Source organism: Protopterus annectens, chromosome 6.part0 (assembly GCF_019279795.1).
Source record: "Protopterus annectens isolate FY-2018-M chromosome 6.part0, PAN1.0, whole genome shotgun sequence".
NCBI lineage: Eukaryota > Metazoa > Chordata > Ceratodontiformes > Protopteridae > Protopterus > Protopterus annectens.
Genome location: NC_056737.1, coordinates 1,669,438,198 through 1,669,459,770, shown reverse-complemented (window position 1 = coordinate 1,669,459,770; position 21,573 = coordinate 1,669,438,198). Strand labels below are relative to the sequence as shown.

The following is a 21,573-nucleotide window of genomic DNA, read 5'->3' as shown; positions in this document are numbered from 1 at the left end:
CGGTGCCTGCTCAGCAGCTCCAGACCCATCCAAGGTAGAGACATTCGCAAGTTCCATAGTCGAAGAAGAGTCTCGCGGCATACCAGACTCTGAACGGGTCTCGGTAGAGGCCTGCAAATCCACCATTGAAGCAGGCATCAGGGGCTGCGAAAGCGGCTCATTAAGTACTGGCGAACTGGTGACTAGCTTAACGGAAGCATCGTCGGCAGCTTTGGACCTGTGCGGTCTGTCTCTGTCTTTTTCCTTACATTTTTTCAGTAGTCGGATGGCTTACCAAAGCCATTTCGGAATACAGAGATGGAGAACAAAAGTATTTAGCAACAATAAGGGCCAGACGACTAATAATTTGAGCATTGAACAAGGCACAAAACTGACAGAGAGGTACGTCGTGGTCTCGGCCTAAACAGGTAATACAGTAAGAATGGAAATCTTGGTGTGGTATTTACTTTCCACAGGCAAGACAATTGTTAACTTTTTCTGACATCGGTTAGAGCAAGAAAAAATTATCCCCAATGGGGTACTTAGCTTTAGAAGACTTCAGGATGATTCAATTCGTAAATGAAAACTCAAGTAGCGGCCGACTGGCACTCATGCGAACTGTTTCTGCTTCATGCTCCTCAGCAAGAAAGACTGAAGTAATGGCGTCGGCTGCCTGTTTTGATACCCCTGATGACCTGACATCAGTCCTGGAGCGACAGCATCCAGCGCAGAAATACTAAATCTCTGGTATTCGGGCCGACTGAGTGTACCTGCAAGGCAGATAAACAAGTGTGATGATTGCAACAGTGAAACACGAAGAACTTCTCCTTTCAAGAAGGTTTTACAGAGGCGATGACATACCAGAGAGGAAGCCTGGAAACCATTGTGAAAGTTTGAGATGGCTACTAACTGGACCCGGATCGTAGAAGCTCCTGAATGGAGTAGGATTGATAAATACTCTAAAACCGAACTGATCAGAGCTGAGAAGGAATCTATTCCGTTTTCACGAGACCAATACACAAATCTGTTCCATTTACTATGATAAATCTTCCTGGTGGATTGTTTATGGGAAGCCAGAAGGATTTTTTGAACAGGGGAAGAAGGGTTATTTTGCCTGGCAAATACTGGAAGTGGAGAAACCAAGCTGTCAGCTTGAGGCTTGATAGGTTTGGATGGATCAACCCCTGTGGGCGTGACAGAAGTCCTGCAGTTGGATCCAGAATCATGTTGGAAATCCCAGGAATGTACATTGCTACTAGAAAGCGGTTGGTGGCTATTGCCCACTCCCAGATTCTCATGGCCTCTCAACACAACAGTTAGGATCTGGTTCCCCCTTGTTTGTTGATGTACCAGACTACCGACATATTGTCCAACTGGATAGCAATTGTCCCCAACAGGATGGCAGAGTGAAATGTTTGCAACACCAGAAGCACCGCCCTCAGTTCGACCATCTTTCCCTTTAAATGCCTTCCCCCCACCCCATCAGGGATGCATCCATGGTCACTATGGCCTTGGACTGAGGAGGTGAGAAGGGACAACTCCATAACTCCATTTCTGGCTTCATCCACCAATAGAGATCCTGCTTGCAGCAGTTCATTATGTCAATAGGGACCAGTGTGATGCTACGAGCCACTGTACCCATCTCATGTGTAGTCTTACCAGAGGGACTATAGTAATCATTGCTGCCATTGATCCTAGCAGGTGAAGGACAAAACAAGCTGGGACTTTGTCCTGAGACTATCAGTCGAGGCTGAGATCTTAGTCTCTGAAGCCTGTGAAGCAGGAGGGCAACCAGGCAAGACCTTGTGTCGAATGTTGCTCTATGAATTCTAGGCTTTGAGCAGGTACTAGTTTTGACTTCTCTTTGTTTGCTGAGATCCCTAAGGAGCTTGCTAGCTGTAGAGTATAGTGCAAGGCATGAAGCAGTAGATGGTTGGTGAGGGTGGTAAGGAGCCAATCTTCTAGATACGGAAACACTCAATCCCTACAATCTCAGGTGAGCTGATACCACTGCAATACATTTGGTGAACACTCTGGGGGCTGTGGAGAGACCAATGGGCAGTGCCCGAAATTGGTAGTGATTGGCTCCCAGCCAGAAGCGGAGATATCTCCAGGAGTGTTTGTCCATTTTTATATGGTAATACACATCCTGGAGATCTACTGAGCACATCCAGTCGTCTTTCTTCAGAAATGGGAGGATAGACTGAACCATGACCATCTGGAACTTGGTTTGTCTGGCAAACTTGTTTAGGGTGCTGAGGTCAAACAGTGGCCTCCAGTCCCCTGTCTTTTTTGGCCATAAAAGGAAACTGGAGTTAAATCCGGATTCTAACTGGTTTGGTGGGACTAACTGGATGACTTTTTTGGAGCAGCTTTCAGATTTCTTGTGCTATGTCCCTCTGACTGGGTGGAACATAGGGGATTTGCCTTTGCAGCCTCAGTTAAAGATTGAAGGGGATGCGATAACCTCTAGTAATTAGTCTGCACTCAGGAATTTGTCGTTATGGAATGCCAGGCTAAGTGCTGCAGAGAAAATTGTCTCAGACTGTCTCCAGAGGCAAACAATCGGGATGCTCATCAGTAGTGCTGGTAGGACTGCCTGGAAAAAGAATCTTTGGACCCTCTGGTTACGTGGACCTGTTTTGCCTCATGGGGGGCGTCTCCCTGATGAGTTCCCCCCTCCGCCCCCCGGGGGGGGGGCTCGCCATGTGCGTCACAGAAAGGCCCTTGGGATTTCCTGAACCACTTCTCTGATTCCTAGTGCAGGAATGCTAGGGAGTGTAAAAACGTATGCCCACAGCAGATAGGGTCTTGCCATCCTACTCGCACATGGGTAGTGTGTCCAACCTTTGGACCGAAAAGAGAGGAGGAGTCTACAGGAGCACTGACGAAGGAAGACTTGAAAGGGTCTGCAAAGTCGCACAAGCGCATCCAGGCATGACGTCTCATGACAATACCTGCACCCTCTGCTCTGGCCGCTCCTTTGGTTGTATGGGAAATCAACCGCATGGATGAGTTAGATATGGATTTCAGGGTGGCAAGCTGTGAGGCAACTTTGTCATGTACCTCATCAGACACCACTCCTGCCAAAGTTCCTGAGAGTTCTGTGATCAAATCTCTCTGGAGATGGGTAAAATGTGTCAAGTAGTTCAACGACCGAATGGCAAAGGTCGATGAGGAATAAACCCACTTCCCTAATCTGTCCATCGTCCGAGACTTCCTGTTTGAAGGACGGACAGCAGAACTCTTCTCCGTGAGTTCTTTCTTTGTGGCCGCCACAACCACCATAGCGTCTACTGCTAAACCTTTAGACCAATGTGGGTGATCCTCTGGAGGGAAGAGTATTTTGTCTGGTCTCCGGGGGATTGGCTTAATGGTGTCAGGAGTCTTCCAAGCATGCTGCACAATGAGCTTGACTAACTCATCAGCAGGCGGGGTCACCCAGGAAATACAGGGGTGAGCACGGAAAGCCTGCAAGAATACAGATTTCTCAGAAGAAGGGTTGGTGGGCTTCCAGTCATCCCTCTCTTTCAGCAAAGGAGACATCCTCATGGTGTGACCGTGGGGATCTTTCCCCCTCATCGTAACCTGCATCTTCGGTGAGAGACTCCTCAGGGGGGTCAACATGCGTCCCTCTTGCATGATTTCTAATGGGGTGGCTCTTCGGGGGGCATCTGAAGAGAGGGTATCTTGCTGCTCCATGCCCGATGTCCCAGCATAGTGGACTGTGTCAGCTTGGGACCAGATGGCATGTATAAGTGGCATTCCGGCGCTGAAGGAGCCAGCTGTGAACCTGCGGAGGTGAGTGCCCTCTCCATAACCTGAAAGGCAGGCCCACCAGAAGAGGGATGGGAGCCCAGAAATGAGAAGGACAACCTCGGAACCGGGGTCACACCCCGTTCCAATTAGCCTGCCTCCAGGAAAAGAGCCGGGAGAGGACTCCGAGCTGCCAGAGTTACCGGAACTGTAGACGGCTCCATGGAAAAAAATCAGTGCCATACTCTGCATCATGGTGCCGACAGACCAGTCACGGTCTCGAGGGTAGGTCGTCTCCAAAACCATAAGATCCACCAGTATAACCGAAGAAGGTGGCACTGGGGTAGGCGTCAGCATCAAGGGCTCCAAAAACCTGCAGGGAGGTTGAAGGAGGAATATATGTTGGAGTCTGTGGAGAAAAGGCCTTGGCTCCAGGTGGAAGGGAGGTTTTAGATGAAGTTGGAATGCCTCTGGCCGGTAGGAGTTGATCCACAAGTCTCAGTACATCAAGCTCTGAAAGGCTCCTGGTGGAACTGGTTGACATCCCCAATGGTGATTTGGGTCGATCAAGGAAAGGACTTAACTGATGTCCAACAAAGAGTTCAACTGACGGAGAATATCTGATCCTGGCTAGTGTCTTGACCTTTAGCACCATGGTCAAACGACTGGAAGGTTGTGATGGGGAGGAGTGACTAGTTTTAAATGAGAGACTATATTTGATGGAGAGAGGGTCTGTGGTACCGTGGAAGTAGTAGTCATTGTAGGTTCCGTGCAAGGACAGCATCATGGACGGAGTTTTAGACTCCGGCACTGACAGAGGTGTCGAAGCTAGTTTAGCAATTTTTGGTTTCAGTTCCGTATGAACCTGGGCCTTAGTGGTTTTCGATTCCTGAGGATGAGGAGACGATGGTACTGACAGGCTTCCCTTCTGGGGCTCTTTTTTAGGAGGGGTTGAGACCTCCACCTCAGATAAAGACTCCAAGAAAGGTTTTTTTTGAAAGACCCTTCAGAATTCACTTACTCTTGCACTCAGCTAAGGTATGGGCACTAAAGATCTTACAGAGCTCACATGGGGGTTAAACCTTTACATGTGGTACCCCCAGGCAACAGACACAGTAGAGATGGTCATCACAGTTTGGCATCTTCCTACCACATTTATCACACTGTTTAAAACCAGTAGTGCCTTTTTGTCTGCCATTATACCAATTATCCAAACAATACCAACAGCAGAGAAAAACAACAATTCACCAGTAGCAAAGATATACTGTCATGATAGGCCACACACACACACACACACACACAAGGAAAGGATCCTTTTTTTTTTTTTTTTTTTGTTTTTGATAAATTACCAACAATGGTAAAGGAGAGAAATACCCAATTGGGTAATAGAAGGGAGAAAGGAATAAAGGAATACCAACGATGGTATACATAAAATACCAAAGAGTAAGGGAAAGGGAGGGGCTGTACCAACAATGGTAAAAAGAAATACCAGAAAGGTAAAAAAGGGCAGGGAAGTTTCACTCACACAAGTAAAATATCAGAAGGTAGAAACGTCTAACAGTAAAGGGGTTATAAGAAGTTATAAAGACAAAAGATCAATATTTAGATAAAGAAACACTTAGCTTGAGAGCTGGCCTGATGCATCTTGAAACCCTATGCGGCAAACGAGATCTGAGGAGAGGGCCACTACAGGCAACTTTAGCTCGAGAGTTTATGGCTGGCGCGATCTTGCTATATCAGCTGAGCTGGTTCCAAGAACGGAACTGAGACCCATCCAGCATGAATGAATAAAGATTAACATCATCAGATCCCAAGATTTTCAGCTATACCAGAGAAGCTGTAAGGAACAGGCTGCATTAATTTTATGAAAGTAAAATAAGAAACTGGACTGGTATTCACAGCATGAGTTGTTAGTTGAAAGGGCACATCATGTGTATGTTCCAAACATGGCTATGAGAAATAAACCTAGACCTTTAATAGTAAAGATGCAATCCTACCAGAAGAAGTTGATTCTGACAAACTGTGGTAGAAGGACAAAATACTAAAACTAGGAGACAGCAGAGTGTTTATAGAGAATAACTATTCATTGTACACCACAAAGAGCAGTATATTCATTACACTATTCAGGGACTGTCGAGATGCAGGTGTGATTCAAACTGCTGTACCCAGCTGTTTTCAATGTATTCTACTCTGGTGGGACAAAATCATTTTTCAATGAAGTACATGTTAAGGATGAAATACAAATGTTTGTACAACAAAAAATGAGTTGTGAAACTGAAGGGGATTCTACTACTTTTTCTTCTGGTAATAAAGACCACAGACTGTGAAACCTTTTCTACTGTTTCAATGGAAAATGCTGGGCAAAAGGAAGACAGCATGAGAGATGACTAGACTAATCAAGAGTACATTGTAAATGAAGCATCAACTGGATATGGTACATGGAGATGAACAGTAATAAAACCAGTAACAACGGTGGGATTACAATGCAATAATTATATTTGTGAAATATGACAGAAAAAGAAAATTTGGAAATATTGGACTTTTTCTAAATTTGGACTTGTGGGGAACTAAAGTACACATCCTATTTCATATCATTCATGTTCGGAAAATACTTTGGGGAGGGAAGAAGGGGGAGAAAGTTAACTCAGTAAAGAAAACATTTTTTCTTACTAGTACTATTTTTGTGGTATATGCTTTTCTTTGCTAGCCATAAAGTAAAGTTTTCCCAGTTATTTTTAAGTGTAATGGGGATTATAAATAGGTGCTACTGTTCTTTTTTTAATTTTCTTTCTCCATTCTCTCTTTCTTGTTCAGGTTTAAGAAATGTAGGCACAGCAATATAAAAAAAAGCCTGGTTAAAAGAGCATGACAAAAGAAAAATGAATGTACTTTTCTCATTCTTGCATGGAGTGAATGACTGGATTAAGGAACTTAGACCGATTTAGTAGCAAGTTTTAAGAGAAAGCAAGTAAATGAAAAAAATATTGAATATTATGAGGCATTTTTTCTATCAAATTAATATGGGCTTAGTAGCAATTTTGTATCTGGCCCTCATGTCACCACCAAAACAATCTGCTAAAGAGAAACGGTCAGTCTCATGTCTCCATGGAGACAATCTGATAAAGGGAAACTGGTTACAGTCTGGTGGAGGGCGATTGGCTGGGAAAAAAAGACAAGAGAAACTAGTTAAGAGATAATGTTCTTTGAAAGCATTCAAGGCTTTTCCCATCTGGGAGAGCTATAACGAAAAGACAAAACCAGTTAGTACTTAGCAGAAGCACAGGCTGCACCATGCATCTTACCACCGATCACCTTTCTTTTAGGTTAACTCAAGTCTGTGTGGTTGTCAGTTTCGGCCATCTGTTTCTAATAAGAGGTTAACCCCTTCAATATTTGAAGATGTACATAGTTGTGTATGTTAACTAATAGGTTTTAGGAGGTACTGAGGGTTTGTTTGTTTGTTTGAGGACTTTCAATAAAACAAAAAGTTCTGTAAAATGTGGCATAAGCTCAAATGGATATGACAAGAAACAATATAGAAGTTCAACCTGCCAAACAGTTGTATGCATGTAACACAAGCTAGAACTAGACATTTAACAAAAAAGGTATTATACATAAAAGATGGGAATAATAACGTTTTAATACAATGACGACTGTTTATCATCTTTGCAAGGGAAAAGAAAGGGAAGCTAACATACAAGCAGACCATCTCAAATTGAATTGACATGTATACTACTTTTCTTAGTGTGATAGTTCATAGGAAAACAATTTCTGTGGATTTTAGAGCCTACTTCACTTGAGCTACTGCAACCTCTGCCACCTTCCATAAAAGGGTCAGTGCACAGTTGGATTTCTTTTCATGCCTTTTCAAAACACAGTAATTCAGGGCAGCCTATAGGGCCAGGGTAGGATTTGCTTCTGCTATCCTACAGGGCTTGAGCTCCTGATTTATTCTCTCCAGTCACTGCATTTCTCTATGCTTTTGGAATATTCTCAAAGGTATGGACTGCATTGGTGAATACTGAGAATAATAGTACAGGTTGTGTTAGAAACCTACAACAATGTGCACATTACAGTAAGATTCACTGTTGCAGTACAGCTACTATATCACTTGACATTGTCTTTTACTCTTGACCCGCATTCCTTGCACCAAGAATTGACATGACACACTAGAGCTGTTATCTGCACCTTTCCTCTTGCTTCCCTACCAGACCCCCTTCACTTTTTACCTGTACCTATGTCATGGAGAAGGAAAATGGTGACCTCAGGGGTAGACCTGGTGACATATAGGGCTGTTACCATCTGGTTCACTTGAGGTTTGACAGAGGTTTTCTTCTGGCTTTAGCCAGGACAAGAAAGATCTGAGGATAGCAACAACCAGTGCACCTGTTGTATTACCGGTGTTCTTGCTTAATGTGGGAGGAGTGTCACATGAGGCCCTAATGGGGTAATTAAAGTTCTGGAAGCTAAGCCAGCCTTTTGGATCACCTGCAGGTAGGAATCCCAAATGCAAGGACTGCAGCTTTTAACATATTCAAACATTTACATTTATGTTAAGTTGCTAACATAATTGTACTTCCTGTATACTGACCTCTGTCTTCCTGAATTCTCCAAGGCCATGAGTATTGCCTTAGATGAGATCCAGTTTCTGTTCATTTCCTTCTTGGGTTGTTTTCTTGTAGATATTTTCTGCATCTGCAAAATGTTAGCTTTAGACTGTCTTCCATGCTTCCCTCAAAGAGCTACTAATTACTTGTCTTTCTGCAGAAGCTAACATTACTTGCAAGTCTTTTAAGATGAAGCTTATTTAAACGGACCTTACAATTGATTTTTCATTTGTCATTGTCCACAAAACAGTCTGTTTTTCCCCAAAAAACATCTTTATTAAATTATCACATATGACACAGGTCGTCTTATATTTATATAAATGAAAAACAAACACTGACACCACTTTAGTTGCAAACATTATACATCACAGACACCATTGAAACAACTGTAGTTGCAAACATTATACATCACTTACCTATCCAGTCACCATCAGTTAAGCACTATATGGTTCATTCAAATCCTGCCTGTTAAACCTTGTTCTTTCTCTGCATATATTGTTCCCACAATTCCACAGATATGCCCCTCACCAAGCTAGACAAGGGAAAAGTCACGGTAAGTTGCTTGTCAGGTGCTAGAATCCACCATATTACTCACCCGCTCAAGTTTCTCAACAACAGGTACTGTTATGACTTTGTCATAGTCCACGTTGGTGTGAATGACTTGATGTCCCTAGCCTTAAGCAGCATCCAACCATCACCCAGACAATGATGCCTCATTACAAACAGAAAATGACTGACTAACAATTGGCTTAATTTCTGGTGTCATTCCAAGGGGATCCAGTACCTGACAGCCTGGAAGGACATGACTGCCAGACCACTATGCTTTGCTAGAGGTGGCCTTCACCGGTCTTCCCTGGGCTTCAGGCTTCTGGCAAAGGCTCTTGCCTCCCCCATACTGCCTTTTTAGGCAAAGTCACGAGGACAAAATTACCAACATGAAAAATTATTCTAAATGAAATTTATAAGTCATTCTGCTAAACGCTGAGTGTCTTAACATGAAACTGCACTCATTGCAAGCATTCCTCACCCTGGAAGATGCTGACATTTGTGCAGTCACTGAAACTTGGTTCAAAGCTGTGGAGAGCACCCCAGCCTTACCAGGTTACTTGTCCTACCATACTCTCAGACCACAAACAGAGGATTACAAAGCCAAAGGGGGTGAACTTTCAGTATTTATCAAAGGCATACACACCTCCAGGCTGGTCAAACAGTATGACGCAGAGGAGACACTCCAGGTGCAGTTAACTATTGACAAAACACCTATTCAAATCATAGCTAGCTACAGACTCCCAACCATGACTCAGGAGGCCCATCAGCACTTACCTGAATTCACCAGGATTCAACCCTATACCCTGACCCTGGGTGACTAACTACTCAACCATAGAGTAGAATACCTATTCTAGCTCAAACAAGAACGCCCAGAGATTTCTCGACTTTGTCAATGCCACTGCATTGGATCAGCTGGTTGACACCTCCACAAGAGGTGAAAATATCTTGGACCTGGTACTAACCAACATGAGCAGCCACTGTAGCACCGTATGGTGTCATCTTCCTTGGTAAAATCCGACGATAAAGCAATCACTTTCAAAGTCATCATCTCCCCTGACCCCCCCCTCCCCTGCCGCCAGGGTTGAACAAAAAAAACACACATTTCCAAAGCGGACTACAACCTCCTGAGAGCAGGTATAACCAGCTTCACAGCCACCATCCCTTCAGTTGAATCAAGCACTAATGTTCAAACCTACACCAAAAAACTATATGAGTACCTACACAACCGCATGGACTCAGCAATACCTAACAGGACCAAATCATCTTTCTCAAGGAAGAGTAAACCTGTCTGGTGGACAGCAGCAATAAAGAGATGTTAAAATAAAAGGAAAAAATTGCTGTCCAGGACCACGAAGGAGCAGATGCCAGGTTGTAAGCAATCTCTCCTTTGTCTGAACAAGCAAATAAGGTCACTGGTGAAATCCTCTAAGGCCAACTTTAAGTCCAATTGGCCACATCCACCAAGGACAATCACAAGGCTTTCTTTGCATGTCTGCAGTCTCAAAAGTAACTCCCAAATCTGCTCTGAATTGGTGATCAAGAATACCTCGTACACAAATGTCATAGATATAGCAAACCTGCTGGCAGACAAGTTCAGTGAAAACTTCACCCCCCTGTACACCCATCAGTAAATCAGGACAACCCCCACATCTGCCCCCCTCCCCTCATCACCAAGGAGCAGGTTATTAATGCCCTCTCAAAGGCAAAAAATACAGCCTCCATGGGACCTGACAACATCCCTGGCTGTGTCCTACATGTACTCAGGCAAGAGTTCTCAGCACCACTAGGCACCCTATTCAACTGAAGCCTGTGTACTGGCTTTGTCCCAGCAGAATGGAGGACAGCCACTGTCATCCCTCTGCACAAAGTTGGAGCATCCACAGACCCAGGCAATTATAGACCAATCAGCCTAACTAGTGTGATCTACAAGGCTATGGAATGCATAATCATGGACCTTATAAACAAGGACACTGACAATCTCCAAACACTTGACCCCACACAGTTTGGTTTTGTCAAAGGGAGATCATGCCTGTTAAACTTGGTCGCCTTCTTCGAAACAGTCATCAAAGCCACAGATAAGGGCAAGAGAGTGCACACAGTCTACCTTGACTTAGCCAAAGCCTTCAACACTATTCCCCACTCGGGCATAATAAACTTTCCCAGCTAGGCATTAAGCCATATGTTACCAGATGGGTAGCAAACTGGGTCACTGAGAACCCACTCAGTCAAAATAGGGGAAGCCACCTCTAGTAGCAGACCCGTAACAAGTGGCGTACCCCAAGGATTGATCTTGGGGCCTCTGCTGTTTGGGATATACTTTTCTGAGGTACAAGCCAAAATTAGTGGTCTATGGCTTAAAGTACAGTTTTGTACCTACCATAAATGTAGATGTTCGAGTGCTAATACAGCTGCAGTCATAACAGATGGGTTTTCCTGCCGTCAGGCGGGTCCTCGGTCGGCCGAATTCCAAAGTCTAGGTCCGGCGTAGGATGTTGTCGCTTCTTCCCTGACGTCAGTGCGACAGGGGTATAAAAGAACCAGCCGACGCCATTTTCTTCAGTTTTTCTTGCCCCAGATGTCAGGTGCCCCCAGAAAGAAGGCAATACATAAATTTATGTAATAATGCAATGCAATATAATCAAAAAACATTAGTTTTCAAGCAAATACACCATAAAAGAATACCCCAATCAGGTTGTATGAGGAGGTGTTAGCCATTAGGCCTGTCCCAAGAGGGGAAGGAGGGAGGGAAACCTAGACTGCAGCTGTATTAGCACTCGAACATCTACATTTATGGTAGGTACAAAACTGTACTATGTTCATCGTGCATACAGCTGCAGTCATAACAGATGGGTGGAATCCCAAAGCTAAAAAAGGGGTGGTAGGCACTAGGTGGAACTAGGAGGAGCCAGGATGCCCTGCAAGACTGCAGTGGCAAAGCCTGCTCTAGATTTGGAGTATAATGGTAGGTGATAGTGCTTGGAGAAAGTATGTACAGAACTCCAAGTGGCTGCTTCCAAAATATCTTTGGTAGGAACCCCCCTGAGGAAAGCTGCAGAGGTAGCTGTGGCCCTTGTGGAGTGAGATCTGATGCCTGCAGGTACAGTTTTACCATGAAAAGAGTAACAAAAGCGTATGCAGTGGGCTATCCATTTTGAGACCGTCTGTTTGGAAATAGGCTTCCCTTGAGCTCCTGTAGCATAGGACACAGAGTTGCTCTGATTTTCTGAAAGGCTTTGTTCTGTCTAAATAATAACGTAGCTGTCTGTGAATGTCCAAGGAATGTAGTAGTCTCTCCCCTTTGTTTTGAGGATTAGGGTAAAAGGTAGGTAAGTGGATAGCCTGATTCAAGGCTACCCTGGATACTACCTTTGGCATAAAGGAAGGATTGGTTCATAAGGAAACTCTGTCCTGATGGAAAATGATGAAAGGCTGCACAGCCATGAGGGCTTGTAGTTCCAAAACCCTGCGAGCTGAGGTGATAGCCAGAAGGAAGGCTGTTTTCCAGGACAAATATTGCAGTTCTGTTGAAGCAGCTGGCTCGAAAGGAGGCAAGGTCAGTTTTTCTAGAATGAAATTGAGGTCCCAAGCAGGTACTGGTTGTTTCCTTGGGGGTTTTATATTCTTAGCCCCTCTGAGGAACTGTCTTAAGAGGGGGTGAGAGAATAAAGGAGGATCAGTGTTGTATTCTGCAGAAATGGCTGAGGCATGGATTTTGGAGGAGGAGAACGAAAGTCCACTGCTTAGCATCTCAGCTAGGTACTGTAATATTTGAGGTAAATTCAGTATTCCAGGATTCTGACCCTTTTTCTCATTCCAGGCACAAAACCATTTCCATTTTGCGGAGTAGGCTTTTCTAGTAGAAGGCCTTCTGGCCTCCAAAATGACATCCTGCACCTCCTTGGAGAGAAGGGTCTGTTGTGAATTTAAGGAATCTTCCATGCGGCTAGATTGAATGTTTTCAGCTGACTGTGAAGAGTTTTGAAGTTGTGCTGAGTCAGTAGAAGAAGCATTAGAGGCAGGATCCATGGTGGGGAATGCGTCAGGCTCCTCAGGAGTGGGTACCAGTGTTGTCTTGGCCAGTCTGGAGCAATGAGAATCATCTTTGGTCTGTCTGCTCTGGTTTTTAATCGAACTTTGGGCAGCAGAGGAAGAGGTGGAAAGGCATAAACTGTCATTGTTGTCCAACTAAGAGAGAGTGCGTCCACTTTTCAGGCCTGTGGATGAAAGGTCCTTGAGCAGAATTTTGCCAATTGGTGATTTCTGTGGGAGGCAAAGAGATCTATGTCTGGCCTTCCCCATGCTTGAATTATCTTTGTAAAAACTTGAGGATGCAACTTCCATTTGTGTGGGTCTGTCATATTTTTGCTTAGGTTGTCTGCCAGCGTGTTTTCCTTGCCTGGCAGGTACTGTGCTTGAAGTTCGATTTGTAATTCCAGAGACATGTTCCAAAGAGACATGGCTAGCCTGCATAGGGGGTATGAATGGGTTCCTCCCTGTTTATGTACCACATTACTGTGGTGTTGTCTGTCCTTATCAATAGCTGGCCTGGATGCAGTAGGTCTTTGAAAGCTATAATAGCATTTATTACTGCTAGCATTTCCTTTTGATTGATGTGTAGGTGCTTTTCTTTTTGGGATCATTTGCCCTGAATGCACCGATCTGCCATGTGCGCCCCCCAGGCGTAGTCCGAGGCGTCTGTTGTGATGACTTGATTTGCTTGAGGCTTGAAGAACGGGAGACCTGTGTTTCTTTGGCATGCTTGAGCCCACCACAGAAATTCCTTTTGAAGACATGGAATCAGAGGTATTATTGTTTCCAAACTGTGGCTGTGTTGAGACCTTAGCTTTTTTTAGGTACCACTGAAGTTTCCTCATATGCAGCTTTGCACATGGGATTAGTAGGATGCAAGATGCCATGAATCCCAGAGCCTGCAGGATTTTCCTTGCAGTCAGCCTGGTGAAAGTTGCCAGTTTTCTGAAGTATTGAGTTAGTTGCCCTTGTTTTTCTGGCGTGAGGTAGGCCATCTGGGTATTTGTATTCAAGCTGGCACCCAGAAAAATTATTGTTTGAGAGGGTATTAGCCTTGATTTCTTTTTGTTGACTGTGTATCCCAGAGAATTTAACAACATTATTGCAAACGCCAGATGTTTCAGAAGTATGTGCTTGCTGTCCGCTTGGATCAGGCAGTCGTCCAACTATGGGTATATTTGTATCCCTTGAAGTCTGCAGTAGGCAATTACTGATGCCAGGCATTTCGTGAACAATCTGGGCGCAGTAGGTAAGCCAAAGGGCAATGCAGAGAATTGATAATGGGTTGAACCTGCAAGAAATCTGAGGTGTCTTCTGCAATCTTGTCTGATTGGGACATGCAGGTATGCCTCCTTGAGGTCCAATGTTACCAGCCAAGACTCCTTGCCCAGCATGGGAAGAAGCTGCTGTAATGTGAGCATCTTGAATTTTGGCATGAGTAAAAATGTGTTTAGGATGGATAGGTCCAAAATAGGTCTCCAATCTTTGCCCTTCCTTGGTACCAGGAATAGTCTGGAATAAAAACCTTGACCCTGTTCTTATGCAGGTACCTCTTGAATAGCTTTCATGTCCATGAGATCTGAAATTTGTTTTTGTGCCTCTGCCCTTTGATTGTGTTGCAGGTTTGGCATGCCTCTCATTTTTGGAAGGGTGTGAAAGTGGAATCTGTAGCCTCTGTCTATAATGTCCAGGATCCATTTGTCTTTTGTGACAATATGCCAATTTTTCGAAAATAATGCCAGTTTTCTGCCTAAAGGTGCTGCTATTTGAGCCTTGCTTGGCATGCAAAGGGGCAAGTCATTGGTTCTGCTTTCTGAATGGCTGTGAACTATCCTCACCACCTCTTTGTGTAGGTGCTTGCCATTGTCTGCCTCTAAACGATCCTTGAGATTGCCCTCTACCCCTCGGGCGCCTGTATCTACCTCTTTGGGGTCTGTCCATGGCTGGAAAGAAACAATTTTATGAAGGCCAATTTCTACTGAAATGTGGTGGTTGCACCTGTAGGAAATCTTTCACTGTTTGCATTGATTTTGCCTTTTCCTCCATTTTCTTTAATACCTCCTCAGCTTTAACACCAAATAATACATCTTTCTGAAGAGGTGCATCTAGTAATTTAGCTTTGACATGATCTGGTAAGGTTTTTGCTCTTTGAGCCAAGCATGTCTACGTATGACTGATCCTGTAACAGCATGTAACAGCAGCTCTACATGAGGCCTCTAAAGCATCAAAACCACATTGCAAGGTATGTTTACCCACTTGCTCTGCACTATGTAACAAATCCTGCAACTCCTTCAAGTCTGGTTGTTCAGGTTGTGACATTTTGCTTTTCAACTGTGATAACAGAAACTGTTGGTACTTTAACATATGGAACTGACAGTTTAATGCCCTCATGGTTAAGGTGGCCAAGGTGTATACCTTTTTCCTCCACCTTTCTAAAGCTCTGGAATCTCTCTCTGAAGGTAATGGATTTTTAGCAGTGGAGGCCTTAATTCCCTTGGGACCCTGGGAAATAGTTTCTGGGTCAGCCGCATGGCTTTTGTATAGGAATTGGTGTGAATCAGGAACCCGGTAATACCTGTCAGGCTTGACTGGAGCTGGGGGTAAAGAATCTGGATTAAGGCAGGCCTCCGAATACACATCATCTAGTATGTCTAAGACAGGAGGTATAGCCAGAGGCCTGTGCTGAGGGAGCAAGAGGAAATCCCTAAACCTTTTCTTGGAGTCTGAGTACTCTTGGCCTTCCCAGTGGAAGTGTTCCCTCAAGGTATGTAAGGTTTCCCCAAAAGAGTAATCCTCAGGGGGGGAGACAGAGGGAATGGACTCCTCTGCACTGGTCTTCAGAATGTTCCGAAATAATGGAGGCCTGGTCCGAGGAAGGGGATTCTTCCTCCACTCTGGGCCTTTTGTCCGGGGGGGGGGGGTTGAGAACCCCTGATAACAGTAATCAAATCCTCAGCCATTTTGAGCATCTGCTTTTTAGGCATGAGGCCTTGAGAGGGGCCCTGTGGAGCTTGTCTTTTAGTATGCATGGCTGCTTTGGACTTAGTGAAAGCCTTGATGGAAAAAGAAGGCGGCGGCCTGAAGACACCTTTAGAGGTGGCAGGCCTGTCTAAACTCTGAGTTTCACCGCCAAGAGTGGCTTCGGTATCTGTAGTCGGGGTGTGGGCCGAAGAGCCTGCGACCTCGGGCACAGAAGACAACACCAATGAAGTGTCATCGGTAGTCAGGGGCTGCGTAGGCGCCAGGGGCTGCGTAGGCGCCTCGCTGAGAACCGGACCACCTGTAGTCGGCTTTAGCGTGGTGTCGGTAGAAGTCGCGGACCTCGTATGTCGGTCCTTATCTTTGCGTCTTTTACTCAAAACTGGAGTCAGAGTATCCGATGACATAATGTAATTAAACTTTTTGCCAAAATAGTGTTGGGCGAACTCCGTCCGACACTTAATAGTGCGTCTGTTGAATGTAGCACAAAAACGACAGGCCGAGACGTCGTGGTGTGGGCCTAAGCAAGGAATGCAGAGGGAATGAAAATCCTTATGCGGTATTTGCTTCCCACATGAAATGCAATTATTAACTTTGTCTGACATCGGACTGAGGCAAGAAAAGTTTCCCCAACGGGGTACTTAGCTTTCAAGAAGACTTCGTTGAAAAATATTCGTAATCTCAGGAGCTGGCCGACCGGCACTTGCGGACTGCTTCTGCTTCGGGCACCGCGCGGCAAGAAAGACTGAAGAAAATAGCGTTGGCTGGTTCTTTTACACCCCTGTCGCACTGACGTCAGGGAAGAAGCGACAACATCCGACGCCGGACCTAGACTTTGGAATTCGGCCGACTGAGGACCCACCTGACGGCAGGAAAACACATCTGTTATGACTGCAGCTGTATGCACGATGAACATCAAGTATGCAGATGACTGCAAGCTGGGCACTGCTGTAAAATCCCCTAGTGATGTGAACATCCTCCAAGAAGGCCATAACCAAACTAATGACTGGTGCCAGAAGCATGTCCTCAAACTGAATGCCAAGAAATGCATCATTATCCCCTTTGAGGAAAATGGTGTCCCCACTAATTATCACATTAATAACTAAGTACTAAGCACGCAATCAGGTCATAACATCCCTGTACTCTTCCCTTATCAGATTCATTATCGAGTACAATGCCCCCTTCGGCATGTACCTTGCCAAGCACATGCAGCAATTGGAGACCACAGAGGTTCCTGACCAGGAAAATCCAGGGTCTCAAACACCTATCCTATACAGATATATACCTATCCTCTACTCAAGTCTCATACAGACTGCTTAAATGTGACCTGTGTCTGGCATACAAGGCCGTCTCAGACTCTGCCTTGGTGGAGTTGCTGCATATCCGTAAGTCAAACTCCATTCGCGCAACCCACACGCAAGGTCTCAACCTGGCCTGTGACATGAATAGAACTTGTTGGCGGGATAGATTTGTGTCCCAATAACTCCCCGATCTGTGGAAGACTTCCTCTCCATATCAAGCAGAGCACTTCACTAGAGGCTCTTTAAGAGGAACCTGAATGACTGAATGGGAAACAGAAAATATAAAAATCAAAAGGCTGTGTTCTTGTCCTTTCTGCAGATTCCAATCAAATAATTATGCCAAAAACATACAAAAGTCACTAGTTTAATCATAAAAACAGTAAAATGCAATATAAAAGGTTAGCACTTTCGTATTAGTATAAACTTCTTCAAACAATTAATCAAATTGTTCAACTCGCTTAAATACTATTGTTCCTTGTCTGATTGGATGAACTTCAAATGATTCACTCCCAGCTACCCTGCTATTAAAGCACATAACTCAATTGTGTAATTATTAAACAGTTGTGTACAACTTCAAATAGTACGTACGCTTAATAGGTCTTAGATAAATTAAAACCCACTGTACAAAGCCCATTCAACTTATTCTAATACATATAAAAATATGTACCAAAATTAAAACTAAACATTTAAGTTAATAAAATCTAAATAGTGTATTTTTAAACATCCACAATTTTATTTTTCAAGGGCTTTTAATTTTAATATTGGGGTTATCAATCTTCTCTTATTGATGCCCGACCCTTTGTCGGCTTGTAGGCATATTTGCCACTTTAATTCCTTGAGTTATGGGACATCCCATGGTTTTTTATCATCAATGTCCACATGATCTATTGCTAAAAACCTAAAAGAATGCCTTGCACTCTCATTGACATGTTTGGCCAGGGCATTATTTAAGTTTTTCTTGTTGATAGCATATTCATGTTCATATATTCTTGGGCTCAACTTCTTTTGTTTTGTCTATGTAGAATACTGAACATGAATCACACACAGCCACATATACCACCGATTTCGAACTACAACTATACTTTTCTTTTATATGAGGTTTTAAATTTCTCAGTGAATGTATTACCTGTTTTTATCTTGTGACACCAATTGCGTGCCCCACATTTGACCATACCTGAACATATACATTTGTCCTAGTTCTTTCTTTCAATAAGTCTTTTAAATTCCTACCCTGTCTATATGTGATAATAGGTTTATCGCCTACTCGACTTCTGATGTTAAAGTCCTCCATCAAAATAGCCCATTTTTTCTCAAAAATCCATCTTAAATTGTGGGCATCATGGCCATAGGTAATAATCTATGACTTTGAGAAGGCAGTACTGTCCTTGCCTTGCATATCCCAAATATGATGAGTGTGTACATGTGGGTCATTAATGCCTTCACTCATACCCAAATTTTGATCAATAAAATCAGTACTTGCATAGTCATTATTTAAAACTGGTCTAAAATTACCATTTCCCCATTTTACGGTAACCTCTTTTATTAGTTTGTTTATTAATTCAATGGGGTATGCCCTTGTGAGGAACATGGATCGTAAACTACACTCATCCACAAAGTCTTCCTCTCTAGACACCATATGAGCAGCTCTAACTAGTTGTCCTTTGACAACTGATGTTTTTTTTTTAAGTTCTGGGTGTGAGCTGCTATAGTGGAGGAAACTACTGGAATAGGTCTCTTTCCTATGTATAGTAGTTGCGTATCTCCCATTGATTTCATCTTTAAATAAATGAACATCTAAGTAATCCATGTGGTTAGAATTAACCACTCATGTAAAATGCAGAAAAGTCGTAGTAATATTTATATATTCTAAAAACTCTTCTAATTTATTCAAGGGGCCATCCCATATTAAACTGATGTCATCTTGAAACCTGTAATATGTCTTGATGCGAGTGTTATAAACAGATTGGAACACGTCTTTCCCAATACGCCACGACAATGTTGGTGTACGCCCCTCCACATGGAGACCCCATGGCAATACCACTTTTCTGTAGGTAATATCTGTTGTTGAAAGAAATAAAGTTGTTACTTAAAACAATTCTAATAATTCCACAATACGATTTATTTTGTCATGAGGTATCTTATGCTCCAATAAAGTCTCATGTACCCATTCCAGGCCAGTTGTTTGTGGAATGACAGTGTACAGGTTACTGCCATCTACTGTAACTAATATGTTGTTGACATATGGAATACGATTTATGTGTTCCAGAAATGTCCACGAGTCTTTGCAAATCTGAGCCTCACATTTTAGAAGACCTTTTTCAACACTAATGTCCAAACACTGAGCATAGGCTGACGTTATGGAATCCCTACCATCTACCAAGGGTCTCATAGGAGGGTTATCAACCCTTTTATGGATCTTGGGGATTCCAAAAAATACAGGAATTTTAGGAATAGTAATATTTAAGTAATTATATAAAGTAATGCATATTCTTTTCTCCAAGAAAATATCTGTTAACTGGACACTAATTCTCCTGTAAGTCCCATTTAACTCGTTTAGGGAGACCTCATTGTAGTTATCTGTTTCTAACATTTCTTTCATCTTGTCATTGTATGTAGAAGAGTTCATAAAAACCACCCCTCCCCCTTTGTCTGGTTTCATGATTCTAATTTGTTCTATTTGCAATTGACTCAGAATATTCTGCTGTTGTCTGTCTAAATTCATCATGTTGTTATTTGACCCTTGTCCTATGCTTGTTTAAATTGTGCAGATCTAACTCGCATAGTTTTTCATACATCGCTAATCTAGGGTGGAGGGGAGGTAAGCAGAACTTATATTATATATATTATTTTTATTACTGTATACATTGTCCTGGTACAATAAGGTGAAATTTAACTTCAAGTATAATTATAGATCTATAATAATTTCAGTAGCATCAAACCACCTAGAAGGCACAAATGTCATGCCTTTGGCTAGCAGGTCAGCTACATGTTCGCCTGTGTGTACACTTGAAGAGTTATATATTTTGAAATCTTTTCTTTCATTCAACACAACACATTTATTGCTTGAAATGATATCTCCTAAACTGTGTTCAGAATTAGACAATTCAAGTATGTCAGTACAGTCTCTAGTCCCATATTCAAACTCAGTACGAGCTGTCATGTCCAAAAAATCACTTAAGTCCTCCAATAACAGAAAATACACCCCTGGGATCCCACCTGTGTGTCTGCTGGACAGGGGAAACAGGTGCTTGGCTAGGTTTATAAGGGCCTCTGGGCCAATACCCTAGTATCATCCCATGAACCTATGCTTTCTGTAATGGTCTTACAGATAAATATAAAAAAAGAAAGAATTGTGAACTATACTAAAAAATGTAGAGTGCAAATAGCTATGCTAAAGCAGACACTTGGAAAGAACTGAAAGAAAGGTTTTCAGAATAGTTACTCAGTGGAATATCTGGGACGAAGGAAAAAAAAGGAGCACTTGTATTAACTGCAAGAGCAGCTCCAACAGTGATAGAAAAGGATAAAACAGATAATGGCAGATTTGTAGTGCTAAGGGACTACGGGCAAGGGAGGAGGATTACACTGGTAATATTTATATTCCACCTAAAACGGCTATAATAGAACTTAAGAAAATTCTGGGAGAAATTATCAGTTTTCAGCAAGGAATATTACTTATAGGTGGGGAGTGGAAAGTGGAATTTTATTTGCAGCAGTGAAGATGTGTCTTGGGGGCAGAAGGAGAAAGTATAACAAGGGGGGTAGTTTTTTTTTTTAAAGAAATTTATGAAAATATTTGGCATGGAAGATGTGAATTCAGTAACAGGAGTTCAGAGTGAGTTTACATATTATTCCCAGAGATATAAAAAGTACATTTTTGTACCTACCATAAATGTAGATGTTCAAGTGTTCACCCTGCTGCAGTCATCACACTTGGGTTATCCTGCTGTCTGGCGGTCCCGCAGTCGGCCAGAATTCCAAAGTCTTGGTCCGGCGTCGGTTGCTGTTGCTTCCTCCCTGATGTCAGTGCACCAGGGGGTATATATAAGAGGCATCCAACATCATTTTCTTCAGTTTTTCTTGACCCAGATGTCAGGTGCCCCCAATAGGTAGGGAATACATATTGCTATTTAAAAATATACATGTAAAAGTAAAACAACACTTTCAGTCACAAGCAAATACACCACAGAGGTTGTATAGGATAGAAAGGTATGGATAAGTCCAGCTAGTTCAGAGGGGATGGAGGGAGGGTAACCTGGACTGCAGCAGGGTGAACATTCAAACATCTACATTTATGGTAGGTACAAAACTGTACTATGTTCATCGTGTTACCCTGCTGCAGTCATCACACTTGGGTTGAATCCCAAAGCTAA

General features: G+C 43.2%; 1 protein-coding gene across 3 annotated transcripts in view; it reads right to left on the bottom strand.

The window, feature by feature from the left end:
* FBXO11 (F-box protein 11) overlaps positions 1–21,573 on the bottom strand; it is a 2,134,039-nt gene that overhangs the window by 314,835 nt on the left and 1,797,631 nt on the right. The window contains exon 20 of one of the 3 annotated variants that reach the window (XM_044075082.1): positions 8,333–8,430. The exons of the other annotated variants lie outside the window; for them this stretch is intronic. Within the exon in view, the coding sequence (XP_043931017.1) occupies positions 8,366–8,430 (65 nt within the window). The 3' untranslated portion in view covers positions 8,333–8,365. Of the gene's footprint in view, positions 1–8,332; positions 8,431–21,573 lie in introns of those variants that run through there. 3 annotated transcript variants of the gene reach the window in all.